The sequence below is a fragment of the Marmota monax genome, unplaced genomic scaffold (genome assembly GCF_021218885.2).
Source record: "Marmota monax isolate L192 unplaced genomic scaffold, Marmota_monax_Labrador192_F-V1.1 WCK01_AAM20220418_F8-fsc00185, whole genome shotgun sequence".
In the NCBI taxonomy this organism is placed as follows: domain Eukaryota; kingdom Metazoa; phylum Chordata; class Mammalia; order Rodentia; family Sciuridae; genus Marmota; species Marmota monax.
In genome coordinates this window covers 1,277,557-1,293,399 of record NW_026693278.1, presented here as the reverse complement: position 1 = coordinate 1,293,399, position 15,843 = coordinate 1,277,557, and the positions used below count along the sequence as shown (strand labels likewise).

At 42.5% G+C, this 15,843-nt stretch overlaps 1 protein-coding gene across 5 annotated transcripts in view; it reads left to right on the top strand.

Moving 5' to 3' along the window:
• Positions 1–15,843, top strand: part of Taok3 (TAO kinase 3) — a 191,395-nt gene that overhangs the window by 162,989 nt on the left and 12,563 nt on the right. For all 5 annotated transcript variants that reach the window (XM_046456449.2, XM_046456451.2, XM_046456453.2 and 2 more), the window contains 3 exons: positions 3,078–3,314; positions 4,970–5,098; positions 10,413–10,616. In XM_046456449.2, coding sequence (XP_046312405.1) covers positions 3,078–3,314; positions 4,970–5,098; positions 10,413–10,616 — 570 coding nt within the window. The remainder of the gene's footprint in view (positions 1–3,077; positions 3,315–4,969; positions 5,099–10,412; positions 10,617–15,843) is intronic.

Here is a 15,843-nt window from a genome sequence, read left to right as displayed (position 1 = left end):
TTCTGCCTTGGTGATGTGAATTCCCTTAGGCAATTCAAGAATCATAGGACCCTGGTTAAAACCCCAGGCCTTGTAAAAATTAAAGAGGTAAATTATATATGAAAGCACTTTGTAAACCATAAAGCATGATAAAATTAATGGCTTTTTTAAAAATTCTGTTTACCAAGTAGCATATTGTTTAGCCACACAGTGTAAACTTAAAACACACAGGCATACAAAATGTAATTAACATTTTTTAAATATATTTCATGTTAAGCTTCACAAATGAAACATCTAGTTATACTTTTATTTAAATTCACCTGTTCACCTTAAGCATGTATAAAACTGAGTGTCTCCCTGTGTGCCCAAAAAGACAATTTGCAATTTAGAAAGTTTGATTTTGAAAATGGAAAGAGGGAGGTGATATTCCGAGGTTAAAAAGGTGATTATCCAAATCATGGAAAGGGTCTGAAAGCAAAATGTGACTCCTGGAATTAATGTACAGTGACAGCGTGGCAAGCTTTGTCACCAGTGAGCAGTAGAATCAGCTCTCTTTACAGGGCCCACCCACCAGTTCAGCTAGGAAATATTTCTTGGCTCCATTTTCTTTTATCCCTAGCCTCTTGGTTTAGGGAAATGGCCACTCTGAGAATATCTGGCTGGCCACACACCAGTGCTTGCGACTTGTTTTTTTAAATGTGTCATGGTAGCCTTAGTGTGTGTCCTGCCTCAGCTTTGGGAATTCTATTATAGAGGGAATGCTAAAATAAGAAAAATTGGGGTCTGGGTAAGCCTATCTCTTAACTTGTTACCTGGGAACAGGAACTACTGGGATGTTTACCTGAAATTAATTAATTAATTAAATTCAGAAAGGGCTAAATGGTATCCTTTCTTTTTAAAAAAAATATTTTTTAGTTGTTGATGGATCTTTATTTTATTTATTTATATGTATGTGGTGCTGAGAATCAAATCCCAGTGCCTCATGCATGCTAGGCAAGCAAGCTACCACTGAGCCACAACCCCAGTCCCTAAATGGTATCCTTTCTATTGATTAAAATCACTTTTTCCCTAAAGTTATGCTTCAGGAAAGCATAAGCATGAAGGAGTGAAGTTTATACATACATCCCAAACTACTTCTTTCCTTGTCTCCACTGAGAAGTAAAACTATGTAAGAAAAAAATAACAGCAGAGCTGGAGTATGGCTCAGGGCTTCGCCTGCTCAAGCCCCTGCCTGGGTATCATCCCCAGCACCCAAAATAAATAAACAGCCTGCTGTTATGATGACAAAATAGATGATTCATTTTCTTTAGAGTGTTAGATGCCTTTTCGGAGTTGCTATCTTTTTTTGATCTTGAAATACCTTCTGTTCTTACTCCTCATACTTTAAGGAGTTTTGTCCTTCAGAAAAGAAAAATGAATTTGAACCCTTGTGTTTGTTTCAGCTGGAAACATTTGAAAGTTCAGCTAACGTTTAATGGTCTACAGTGATGATACTCTCCCGTTACAGAACAGCACTTTCTTGACAGTAAGGACTCCGTCTAGTGTGCAGGGACACCTTCGAAAAAGAGCAGAGAAACAAACTGTTCTTTGTATAAAATGCTCTTTGACCCATAAACTGAAAATAGTACAGAGCATTAATAGCAGCATGAAATTTTCCAGTAAAACTTGTTTGGGGGTTAGGGTGGGAAGAAGTACCTATGTCCATGGGAGTGACTGAATCACCTCATGAAGTACAAAACTAAAGTTATAATCTTGTAATTAAATTTTTTATAAAATAGGAAAAATGAGAAGGAACTGATCTAACAGGACACTCTAACAGAAAAATAAGGAAGGATGGTAAATTGAAGGACGGTCTAGAAAATCAGAGAAGTTTCCACAGAAAGAAACAAGAGATTCTAAGATTTTTGTTCTTACTATTCAACTTGTTGGATATTTTCTAGAGGATAAGTTAAGGAAAGGTTACCAGGAAAAGCAGCTACCCAAAAGTCATAGAAATGCTTTCTCCTTTGTAAGAAAAAATTATTATAATTTGTTAACATCTCTTTTGTGAGGAAGAGGAGGAAGGACACAGATGATTTAAAAGAGCTCTCTCTCCCCCACTTTCCCCCCTCCCTCTTCACCCCTGGCCACAAGAATAGGAAATAAATCATATTCAGACCATTTTAGAGGAATATTTAAAGTCCTTTTCACTGTTAGAGTCATAATTCTAACCAAAAAACAAAGAAAAAGAAACAAAACTAAACAAAATAATACAGTGCTTCTCAACTGGAGGGTATTTTGCTCTGCGCAGCACATCTGGCACTATCTGAAGATTTTTTTTTTAGTTATTGATTGACCTTTATTTATTTACTTATATGTGGTGCTGAGAATCAAACCCAGTGCCTCACATATGCGAGGCAAGTGCTCTACCAACTGAGCCACAACCCCAGCCCTGGATCTTTATTTTATTTGTATTTATATATGGTGCTAGGAATTGAACCCAGTGCCTCACACGTTCGAGGCAAGTGCTCTACTGCTGAGCTACAACTCCAGCCCCATGAAGACAGTTTTGATTGTCATGACTTGGGAGCTGCCACTGGCTGTGAGTGGGTCCAGGGATGCTGCTCACCACCCTCCTGTGCATCTCCCACAACACACAGTTATCCAGCCCCTTGTCAGAAACCTCCAGGTTGTAAAATGCTGGTGTGGTGGAAATAGCACGGCTCTGGAATCTGACAGAAATGGGTCTGAATCCCAGCTCCCCACCTCTCCCCGTTATTAGCTGTGTAACCTTGAGCAGTGTACAACTGGCACAGTAAAAATGTATTCAAGCCAATTTTGACCAAATATAATAAATAAATAAATTACTTCCCTAAACTGCTCAATGTCTTCATCTACAAAACGGGAGCAGTAACACCTTTCTTGTGACTGCATAAAATGAATGGATGGTTTTGAGGGATCAGAGAAGTGGGAAGCACACCCAGCACTGCGCCCCCTACAGGAGAGTGTTGGCTGTATGGACGGTGCCAGGACAGGGAACACCGGCGGGTTCTATTCTGCCTGGAAAGTTTTCCCTTGTGAACCTGGTGATCTGAGTTCTGTTCCCCGACCCAATTCAGGTTACACGGCAGATCCATGAGCATGAGCAGGAGAACGAGTTGCGGGAACAGATGTCAGGTTATAAGCGGATGCGGCGCCAGCACCAGAAGCAGCTGATCGCCCTGGAGAACAAGCTGAAGGCTGAGATGGACGAGCACCGCCTCAAGCTCCAGAAGGAGGTGGAGACGCATGCCAACAACTCGTCCATCGAGCTGGAGAAGCTGGCCAAGAAGCAAGTGGCTATCATAGAAAAAGAGGTCAGTGTGTGTCCCCGCGCCTTCGCCAAGCCCTGTCTGTCCCAGTCAGCGGGTAGCAGGAGCAGGGTACCTATGGGGCACCTACGGGTCAGGGGGAACAGGATTGCTGGGAGGTGCTACTTAAAGTTCTCATTCAGAGATAAAATACTAACTGAAGACCCATTCAAATACATCCTCGCTGGTGTGTCTCTACCCAGAGGTTGCCACTCCCTTCTGGGGACTCACAGCAGGTTTGGTCCTGTACCTGCTGTGTCCAGTTCTCTTCAAATGGTCCCATTTAGAGGGGATAGTCCCTGCCAGTGGCTGATGTACTCAGGATGGACACCCTCCCAGGGGTGGCAAGAGATTCATCTAGCCAAGATTTGGGTTTTCTAGAGAGCACCTCCCTTCCTTATGCAAATTTTAAGCTAAATTAATTATTTTAATTTATTACTTTTTGATGATGCTGGGGCTCAAACCCAGGGCCTCACACACGCTAAATATGAGCTACACCACTGAGCTACACCCTTAGCTCCTCTAAGCTAATTTTAAAACAGACAAAAGGGTAACACAAGCAGAAAGTCAAAGTATCACCTTTGTACTGATAAGTGTTCCATATGAGAAAGGTTTTATGTCTGCAGAAAATGGGCCTAGTGACATGAACAAGATTCAGATGACTGATTCTGGCAAAGCTAAAGAGGGGTCCCCTCCTCTGCTGCCCCCATGAGACTCAGCTGCTGTGGAGAAGCAGGGGCGGACATATACGCCCTGGCGATGGAGCACACAGTGCCGGGGCACTTCAGCAATTAAGCCGCCTCTCCATGTGGAAGGAGCGGCCCCAGCGGCCCTCAACCTGTGAGGCAGTCTGGCATGGAGAGCTCAGCCCAAGTAGGGGTGATGTCGATTAAATAAACCAGTCAGATTCTTTCTTGGGAATTTGACTTGGCAAATGTGTGTCAAGAATTGTTTCTAATGGAAGGATCTTTGATAATGGAAGCTAAAGGTGAAAAGATGTATGAAAAGTATCATGAAGCCTAATTTCCTGTCTCCTAAGTTCCTCATCTTCCACATACTTCATCTGGAGGGCTCTCCGAAACTTAGATTTGGTTACTTTCAGGAGTCACTATTGGTTGGGTGACCTTTCGAATGGTCTGTATTTTATCCATGTAGGACACCCCCCCCCGCCCCCGCCCCAAATGCCACATGCCTGACTGTTGTGGATCATAGCAGGTACCTAAGAAAACAAAATGTCATTAGCCTTCCTGTATACTTGAGATGATCCCACTAGGGAATCTGATCATTGGAATAATTAATTGGTTAGCATTTGATTCTCAGAATAAATCATGGTTATTTATCCATTTTTAAATTTAACCCTTGGGCTGCCAACAATGTGATAAAAATCCTTTATTATAATTCTTGGTTTTCTTTCAGTTCCATGAATGTTTTTGTGTTCAATAAAACATGATTATGGGTCCAACCTTCATACTTTTCCCATAATTTGGAATGTATTTTTCAGTGATAAATTTTTTAAGATATGAGAATCACAGAAGCCATTATTTTTTATTAATTATTTGTTCAAAATATTACATTATTCAGCACATAGGACTCTTCCTGCACTGGGGAATGTAGACATCTGAAGTCTGTGTGAAAAACAGGCATCTTTGTTGTTTTCTCAGGCAAAGGTAGCTGCAGCAGATGAGAAGAAGTTCCAGCAACAGATCTTGGCCCAGCAGAAGAAAGATTTGACAACTTTCTTAGAAAGTCAGAAGAAGCAGTATAAGATTTGTAAGGAAAAAATAAAAGAGGTAAGGGTACCAGTGTTTTAGTCACCAGGTTGCCATTAAAATGTTGGGGACTCAAAAAATCACTCATGTGCCTTGTGATGGGCATATTCTCATCCAGCTCACACTTGACATTAGAATCACCCTGATGCTTATTAAAAGAAATAGCTAACCCACTTGTAAATTTTTGGATTCAGTGGGCCTGGAGTGAAGTCTGAAAATGCATGTTGTAACAGGTCCCCACACAATGCCGAGGCCGCTGGACACGGTTCTTGCCTGCTTCCAGCTTATCCTTCACGCTTCAGCCACAGGGGTCTTTTCCCAATTCAAACCCAGGCTTATTACCCCAGGGCCTCTAGTCCCCTGGCTTCCCATTGTTATTAGGACAGATCACCATGGTCAAAGTCCCTGCGTGGCCTGCTAGAGGAGTCAGCTCCTGCCCTGCTTCCCCCACTGTGGCCCTGTACTTGGCTACTCCACCCACAGTAGTCACCTTTCAGTTCCTCAAACGTACAAAGCCCCTCCCTTCCCCCAGGAGGTTCTCCCTACCCCAAGCCCTTCCCAGCCACAGTTCGGTTCAGTCATTTCCTATTCCTCCTCCTTGTAAGATTTAAGATTGATTATAAGGACCTTCACTCAATATCACTTTCCCTGGGAAGATCTTCCTACCTGCCTCACCCCAAACAAGACAGGTACCTCTGGTTTCATAACACCAGAGTATTTACGTATTTTCTTTTAATATTTTTTTAGTAAATAGGTTGGTTCCATAGCTTAGCTATTATGAATTGAGCCACTATAAACATTGATGTGGCTGCATCACTATTGTCTGTATTTTTATGTGGTGCTGAGGATCAAACCCAGTGTCTCATACATGCTAGGTGAGCATGCTACCACTGAGCCACAGCCACAGCCCCAGCCCTTTTAAGTATTTTTTAATGATCGTTTGAGTTCCTTACCATTAGCTGGTAAGCGTCATAAAAGAGAGGAAGTCCTTTTTTGCCCACAACTGTATCCCTAAGGGCAGTACATGTGAGCATTGGACAAAGGAATGAATGATTCTGGACCTTTTGGTTGAAGACCGCCAGTGGACTCAGCACAGTGAACTCCCATTTCAGCTGAACACTCAAATTTCTTCAGTTCTCCTTTTATCAGTCCTCACAGGTGAATTGTCTGCAGTTCGATAGACTTTCCTTATCATATGACTTAGGATTTTTTATTTGTAGACTTACTTAATGTATTAAGGTTTAATTAAATACAATATGAGGAATTTCTTTTTTTATATTTATTTTTCAATTGTAGTTGGACACAATACATTTTATTTATTTATTTATTTATTTATTTATTTATTTATTTTTAGGTAGTGCTGAGGATCAAACCCAGGGCCTTGCACATGCTAGGCGAGCGCTCTATGGCTGAGCCACAACCACAACCCCCCAGGGCGTTTCTTTAGTAAATGAAATCATGCATTGCCCTCATATTCTGATTTGTAGGTTAACAATACAGGACTTACCAAGGCTCCTCTCCAATTCTTTGTCAATTAAGAAGGGAAAGCAAGAGGCTTGGGGGTGGGCCTCAGGATCTTATGCCCTGCCCAGGTAAGCCTCTGGTCACTGTTGGGCCTGACAGAAAATTGTCTCTGATCCACACTGGCTATCTGAGAAGAATCTCTGGAACCAGCAGGTCTAGAAAGCTGGGGTATAGACAAATAGTCCAATGAAGAAAGTTCACATTCTCCAAGTGATTGGCTTGTTATTATAACTGAAGGATATTTCTGGAGCACAGAGCTTGCCTTGATTTTTCTTTTTGTCATTGTTGTTGTTGTTGTTATTCTTTTTAGTCATACATGACAGAGTCTATCTTGATGTATTTATGCACATATGGAGTACATCTTACTCTAATTAGGATCCCAGTCTTGTAGCTGTACATGATGTGGAGTTACACTGGTTGTGCATTCACATGTGAACATAGGAAAGTTCTGTCCAGTTCATTCCACCATCTTTCCTAGTCCTATCCCCCCTCCCTTCCCTTCATTCCCCCTTGTCTAATCCACTGAATTTCTATTCTCTCTGCCCTCTTAATGTGTGTTAGCATCTGTGCATCAGAAGGACCATATGACCTTTGGATTGAGGGGATTGGCTTAGTTCACTTAGCATGATAGTCTCCAGATTCTTCCATTTACTGGCAACTGCCATAATTTCATTCTTCTTTATGGCTGAGTAATACTCCATTTCATATATATATACCACATTTTCTTTATCCATTCATCTGTTGAAGGACACCTAGTTTGGTTCCATAGTTTAGCTATTATGAATTGAGCCACTGTAGACATTGATGTGGCTGCATCACTGTAGTATGCTAATTTTAAGTCCTTTGAGTGGTATGGGTCAAATGGTGGTTCCATTCCTTGTTTTTTGAGGAATCTCCATAGGTTAACAGTAGTTTTTAATTAAAAACAGTTTTTAGTAATGCACTATGCATTACTATTTTTACGATAACAACAATTATTGAAATTAGCATTTAATGAATATTTTCTAGGTGCCAGACACTGTGCTAAAGGATCTACATGCACTGATTTATAAAATGAATGCATCTGCATTACACACCACAGGTACGCTCTAAGCCCCTGCATAGAGCATTCCCTGTGGTGTGTAATGCAGATGTGTTCATTCATTTTGCCCTGATTTCTCAATAAGAAACTCTTGAGGTCTTCTCAACTGGGAATAGAAATAATCTAACTCTCTGTGTTCTCTGGTGCCTCGGAGGCCATGTTTTCCAACTGCAACCACTCTTTTGAGCTTTTATCACTCTGAGATACTAGGAGATTGCATGAACCCTACCTTTAGGAGATTCTCCCACAGAACAGAGGCCCCACTCAACCTGATTGGGTGGCATTTGCTTATAATCCCAGGCACTTGGGAAGCTGAGGCAGGAGTATTGAGCGTGGTTGGGGGGTCCCACTCCATCTCCAGGCTATTCCTGGTTCACCATACTCAGATTCCACAAGGGACCACAAGCCTAAACTTCCGAAGTGCTCAGTGTGCTCCTGAAGGTGGAAACCCAGGGTAAAACCCAATTGGAGATAGCTTCAGTAGATCTTTCTGTGCAAAGCTAATATTATGCCTTATGAAGTAAAGCTTAGTTCAAAGTACTTAAAGGGACATATATATATTAAGATGTTGAGATACTTGAAGGGATTATCCTTGGAATGGCGAAGCCATCTCCGTTTTCTCAATTGTTGATGATAAGAGTTGTGGGTAACACAGGATGCTGGTTGATATCCATGATTTGGGAGTGAATTTTCATGTGATATTTGAATTGAGGTGTGCAAACCAATGGTTAATGCCAAACCTCATAGCGAAGTCAGGGTGTGGAAAGATGAGTCACCCAGCCTCCCTGCTGGCCCAGGCTGCTCCAAGCTGGAAACAACTTTCTCTTGTAGAGTTTTAAGTGAAACTTGAAAGCCTCACTGGACCAGCACAGGCGAAAGCCAGTTTTCTAGACCTTCTTGGGTAAGGGTAAAAACAATCTGAATAGTATGTGATGCCCGTGTCATGAAACATTAAGTAGAATAGGTGCTAGCAATTAGGAGAGTTTAGCTGTGTGAGTAGTTAGCCAAATATAGGTCAAGCTGCTCATATGAACAAAGAAGAGTACACTGGACTTTTAAAGTAGTCTTCTTAATTTGTCATAGAGCAACATCTTTTTTTTTTTTTTTTTAGTTGTAGATATACACACAGTATCTTTATTTATTTTTATGTGGTGCTGAGAATCAAACCCAGTGCCTCACACATGCAAGGCAAGTGCTTTGCCACTGAGCCACAACCCAGCCCCAGATTAACATCTTAACTATTCTGATTCACTGCTTTCTTTCCTTTGCTCACATCTTCTAGAAAAATCATGAATTTTTCCCTTTCAAAAATACAGATGAGGACTGGGGTTGTGGCTCACTGGTAGAGCGCTTGCCTAGTATGTGTGAGGCACTGGGTTCGATTCTCAGCACCACATATAAATAAACAAAATAAAGGTCAAGGGGCTGGGGTTATGGCTCAGCGGTAAAGCGCTCACCTTGCATGCATGAGGCCCTGAGTTTAATCTTCAGCATCACATAAAAATAAAGATATTGTGTCCACCTAAAACTAAAAAATAAATATTTTTTAAAAATATAAAGGTCGAGAGGCTGGGGCTGGGGCTCAGCAGTAGTGCACTTGCCTGGGTTCGATTCTCAGCACCACGGTAAATAAATAAAATAAAAATCTATCAACAACCAAAAATATATTAAAAAAAAAATAAAGGTCATGGACAACTAAAAAAATACAGGTGATTTCTTTACCCTCTAATCCCAAGTGAATCATGCTTTCTCCTGAGATTCAAAACTAGTGATGCATAGTCACCTCTTGTCTTTGGAATCTGCCCACCTCCCTCAGTCTTGTCACCACCTCCTTTGTCCAAGCAGTGGCAGCTCCCCTCCCCCACTCCTCTTCCTCCTCCTCCTCTTCCTCTTCTTCCTCTCTCTCTTCCTCCCTCTCCTGCACCCACCTCTCTCCCTCACCTGAGTCTGGGCAGCAGCAGCCCCCAGCTTTCCCCATGGACTAGGGGCTATTCACACTCTTGTGTCCCTCAATCTGCTCTCCACCTGACAGCCAGAACCATCCCTCTGAAGTGCATTCCACCAGGACACCCCCCCACATGGACGATCTGCTGAGGTTCGGCCCTCAGCCAGGCCCGCAAGGTCCTGCCTCAGCACACTGCGCCCAGCACCCTGGCCTCCCACCCGAGGGGCTGCTCAGGTTGTCCCCTTACCCAGGTGTTACCCCCTCTCCTTTTGCACTGGTTAGCTCCTCCCAGTTTTCAAATTTCAGCTTGGTGGTCACTGAAATCAAATAGTCAACATCACACTTTCTCAAAGGACCAAGTTCTTCCTCTTCACAGCAGTTCTCCCGGTGATTTTCAGTCCATTCCTGTGGTTCTCTGGTCAGTTTTCAGCTCTAGACTGTGGAGTCCCCTGGTGGCAGACACCGTGGTCTTTTGCTCACCCTTGCGCCCTGGGGCCTGGCACCTGAGAGGGGCTACATGAGTGTGTGGCGACTGGCCAAGGAACAAATACTGCTGAGAACAAGAAGCAAGAAATAGGACACCTTACAAGGGCCCCTCTCACTTCACACTCAACGAATGGATCCAAATAATTAAGAACTGGAGTCGGGGATGTGCCTCGCCAAGCCTTCCCGTACTGTGTCTTCTTCTGATTTCCAAACATCTGCATCTGCAGTTGCAGTAAGATGTCATATAGTCCCTTTCACAAGACCCACTTGGGTTCGTTTTTTGTTTTTGTGTTTTAAAGGAAATGAATGAGGACCACAGCACACCCAAGAAAGAAAAGCAAGAGCGGATATCCAAGCATAAGGAGAACTTGCAGCACACGCAGGCTGAAGAGGAAGCCCACCTTCTCACTCAGCAGAGACTGTACTACGACAAAAACTGTCGTTTCTTCAAGCGGAAAATAATGACCAAGAGGCACGAGGTGGAGCAGCAAAACATTCGGGAGGTATTTGTCACATTCATAACTATTGGCACTGGCTCAGGAGGCAGTAGGTCATGTGAGAGTGTTGACCTTGTCTGTTTTATCCATTCCCACATCCTTCACCTTTAGCACCGCCTGACACAGAGCAAGCGTGCAACACAAGTCAGGGAATGTGTTTACCATTGATAAGAGAAAGCTGAATTCGTAGAACAAGAAATGGATTTTTTCTAAGTAAATGAAATGGAATTTTAGTGAACATCTATTATGAGCCATGTCACACAGTGAAGAATCAAAAGAAGTAGAAAGAGAATTTTTGCTTCCTGCCTGCTTGTCAAGGACTTGTATTTCTGTGATTCCACAGGAAACACAAATGATAGCACGATGTTCTCAAGTTGATTCGTTCAGTCATCCTCCACTTCCAGAGTGCCTCCTCTATGCTAGGCACTGGGGCAGACACCAGGGCCACCAAACAGCTATGCTCCTGCCTTCAAGTGGTCCTGAATGGATCTAGGAGACACGGACATGTAACAGATTAATCATAATCTCATGAGTCAGGGGCAACAACTGACATGTAGGACAGCTTGCAGTCCTCTGTAGCCCACATGCACAGACACAAAGGGGTTCTGTGGAATTCCCATCTCAGGATAGGAATAATGAAAGGGGAAAAAAATCAGAAAGGCTTCTGATGGGGGCAATAATGGAATGTAAGTTTGACAAATCCTGGGATCACAGGGGAAAGACTTGGGAGCAGAGAGTGGAGTGATGGGAAATAGGGTGTGGACATGGCTGTCGGTGGTGTCCAAAGAAAGGTAGATTTGAAACACAATTTGAAGTACAGAATAAGTAAGACTTGAGAGAAAAGAGGGAGGTGGACTCGGAGTTACTTCTAGGGTTTAAGACTTGGAGAAATGTAGATCTGAGTAGAAACAGAGACGCTGAAAGAAAGGTTTTAGTAAGAAATGGATTTATCTAGTACATTTGAACTTGTCAGAAGTCAAAAAGTCAAAATAAATAAGTCCAGTAGCCACTCAGAAATAAAGTATTTGGGTTTCTTTAATTATCATTACTCTAGTAGCACATATAGGAGGAAGTCTCAGGCTATGGGGACAATTACCATCAATAAAAGCTATAGAAGGGCAGGGGCTTCGGCTCAGCAGTAGAATGCTCGCCTAGCATGTGCGAGGCGCTGGGTTCAATCCTCAGCACCACATAAAAATAAAGAAAATAAAGGTATAAAAAAATCACATCAATCTTTAAAAAAAAAAGCTATGGAAGATAATTAGTCCCCTAAAATAATACAAACTACATTCGTGACTTCATCCATATCGGGTTTTGACCAACTGAGCTAAGATCAGCTCTATAAGGTTATTTTTCTTGAAGTCCAGATTTTCCTTAATTTAGTCCTATTCCAGAGCCTCTTTCATGAAAATGTTCAAAGTTTTTCTATCTATAAAAGTAATAAAAGGACATTGAGAAAAAGACATACAGAAATATATAAAGCTCAGTAGTAAGTCCTTTTAGCAGCTTTACTGGGAGATCACTGCCTTACAAGACGTATATATATTTAAGGTATACCATTTGACGTTTTGATATATATACACAGTGTGAAAGGATCACTACATTCGAGCTAATTAACATACTCATTGCCTCTACATAGTTACTGTGTGTGTGTGTGCATGCACGTGCATATGTGTGTGCGCTTGCGCGCTCGCAAAGTTCAACTTAAGATCCATCCTCTCAGCAAATGGTAAGTAAGCAGTACGGGACTGCTAACCATTGTCACCATTGTTCACTAGATGTCCAGAAAATATTTGTCTTGCATAACTAGAATTTTGTACCCTTCCACCAACATCACCCCATTTTCCCCTTTTTGATAATCTCATTTTATCCAGTGTGTACCCCGAGACAATCAATCCTTCATTTGGCGTATATTATTTCAGATTTTTTTTTCGGGTGCCCATGCCATACAGCTTATATATCAGTGGGATTTTTTGATTTGCAAACAATTGAAACAAACTCTGGCTGACTTAAGCATGGAAAAGAATTTACCAGAAGGAAATGGGGTAGGTGACAACACTAAAGAAGAGAGCTGGGAAAGTTCAAGAATCACCGTGGAAAAGCAATTTCCTTGTTGTAGAGGGCAGGAGCTCTTGGGCACTCCTCAGGGCACCGTCATGTGGCCGTATCTCCATTTTTTTTATGTTCGGATCATTTCTGAACATGATTCAGATTCCTAGGAGAGAGAACTAGATTGGGTGGTGTGCCCAGTCCTTCTGCGACACTCTCTCTACAGAAAAGTAGCAGACGTCCACTCCACTGTCCCCCTGTCTTCTATTGCCGCTTACTGTCGAGCACATAGCGCTGCCTCATTCTCTTTAACCCCACAGTGTTTTGTTGTTTGGCCACAGGGTCATTTACTTTGTGAGGCACTTCCCAGGGGGCATTTTGTTTAAAATGTTACGATATTGCTAACAATGCCACAGAGAACATCTTTGAGCATATTTTTGAACATATACAAGTATTTTTGTAGATGTAGTCTCAGAGGTGGAAATTCTGGATCAAAGAATGAACACACCTGAACTTTTAAATAAATATCCCCAAATTGCCCTCTAAAGGCTGCATGCCCCCACCACAGAGCAGAAGAGTGCCTGTTTTCCTGTATCTTTGCCTCAACTAATTGAAACATGTGAAAGGATCACCACAGTCTGGGTTGAGCCTCTTCTCTCTCTGCCACACACAGATGCTCACCCTCTGCCTCCAGGTGTCAAACAAAGGGCTGAACCTGAGAAAAACTTTAAATGTCAGAGGCTAATAGCATGTTTGTCTGAATGTCTGAGTCTAGTTTTTCCTCAAGTCTCAGTAGCCATGAGGATAAAGAGATCCACTGCTTTTAAAGAAGCCACACCACTTCCATTTGGACTTTAGAATAAAGTGCTTGGACGCAGTTCCAGCCGAGGGAAAGGCAGGGAGCAGCCCAGAGCCACGTCTCACCCAGCAGGTAGACGCACAGGAAGAGGGTCTTTTGTTTAGCAGCTGTGTCATGAGAGGGACATGTCTGTCAGCCCTGAGCTTGGTGAGCTGTCACAGTGGGGTAAGGGCTGAGGAAAAGGGAGCCCCTTGTCCCTCACCCTGCACTCCCTCCAGGGCAGATAGAGTGCTTTTGGCGGGCAGAATCACCTGGAAAATGTTTGTAAACCTAAAAACCCGAGTTTTAGCTTTAATTTTACTTTATGGAAGTTGTATGACCTTATGATAGGCCCTCCATGCCTTCCCAAATGTCTTACTATGCCATCTAAACTATTTGCAAGGTTACTGCCTCATAAGGTTGAAGTTATGATTAAATGATATGTGAAATAAGCTAGGTGCACCCAGCAGCTCTGGAGGCTGAGGCAGGAGGATCACAAATTCAAAGCCAGCCTCAGCAACATCGAGGTACTGAGCAACTTAGTAAGACCCTGTCTCTAAATAAAATGCAAAATAGGGCTGGGGATGTGGCTCAGTGGTTGAGTACCCCCAAGTTCAATCCCTGGTACCCACCCCTACACACACACAAAAAAAGGGTATGTGAAATGATTTTTAAAAATTGAGAGCCCAGCGTGGTGGCATATGCTTGTAGTACCAGCTTCTTGGAGTGCTGAACAAGGAGGATCCCTAGTGTCCAGAAGTTTGAACCAATCTGAGCAACACAGTGAGACTCCAGTTTTTAAAATATTGAAGGCACATTACACATTATTATGTAGGCACAGGATTCAAAAGAAGATGAATGATTAATGTTTTTTCCATGGTTTGAAGTATTCTAGGGAGCTTACCATTTACACCCCAGCAACTCAGATATACAAATCAAAGATAATAGTATCATGTTTCTCTCATTCTTTGAATAGTTTATTAAAACTAGATTTAAGATATTAAATGCCAAATATTTATTTCTGAATACAGAAAAAAAGACATATTTATGTATTCTGAAGCATTGTCTTATGATTTTTCCTTTCACTTTTACATGCCTAATAATGCATGGTGGGGCCTGTGATCCTCGATCTATTCCTGAAGATGCTAACATGTCGATTAAGAGATTGGTCCAAGGCCTGGCACAGTGGCACATACCTGTAATCCCAGCAATTCTGGAGGCTGAGGCAAGAGGATTGCAAATTTGAGACCAGCCTCAGCAACTTAGTGAGGCCCTAAGCAACTTAGTGAGACCCAGTCTCAAAATAAGAACTAAAAAGAACTGGAGATGTGACTCAGTGATTAAGTGCCTCTGGGCTCAATCCCCAGTACCAAAAAGAGACACTTGCCCAAAGCCATAGGTAAAGAGTGGAGTCACACCCTGAGCATTTTCCCATGGATTCCCAAACTCTAAGATAAGTCAGAATTAGCTGGGTAGCTGCTTATAGATCACTTATAACCCAGGTAATTCTGATGCAGGTATTTGCAGGTATCCTGAATCCTTCCATTAAAGATGGAGAAAAGCCCATCCTCTAAAAGTGTTCATTTGCTTTGTTATCCCCGCCCATGTCCCCATAAATTTCAGGGCATGGGGCAGCTCAAACTCAGTTTGGACTTAACAATTTAGGAAATTGTGGGTCTGTAAATGCTCAATATTGGGACGCCTGGAACAGAGGCCAGGGAACAGGACCTTTACACACTCAGGTTTTCTTTGATGTTCTCTTGGCCCTGAGTCCTGGAGAGCTCCAGTCTTTAGGAGAGCTCACTCGCTTTGGTGCCCCCTAGGGGCCAGTTACTGATCTAAAATGAGAAATCTGGTGGGGGGTCCAGAGGAAGAGGAAAAATAAGACAGGGAAAAGAAAACCAGGAGGTTGGGAGTGATGATCTGGGAGACTTCAACTTCTTTGAAACAAATTTAAATGGTGCGCATACTTTGGGTATTTATGCGCTAGAAAATAAGCCCCACGAGGGGGCTGCTTGTTCCCAGCTCTGTCACCAGTGCCCACAGTGGTGCCCAACACCCAGTAGGTGCTCAACAAATGCTTGTTGAAGAAACAAATGAATGATTTGTGACTGTGCTCGGGTTCTAGAGGCCGTACTGTTTAAAGGACTTCCCTTCCAATGAATAGAAGGCCCAGTGTGCAGGATATTCTCTCTATACCAATGCATACATCTTCTGATGCTTTATGAACATAAAGGAGTTGCATTTTCCCCTATAGGGTATGCCAACAAAGAGGAGAGTCAACGCTTTCTTTTCCTGATCTTCTTAGGTAGTAACTGTACTCCCCTCTTCAGAAATCTTATAGAA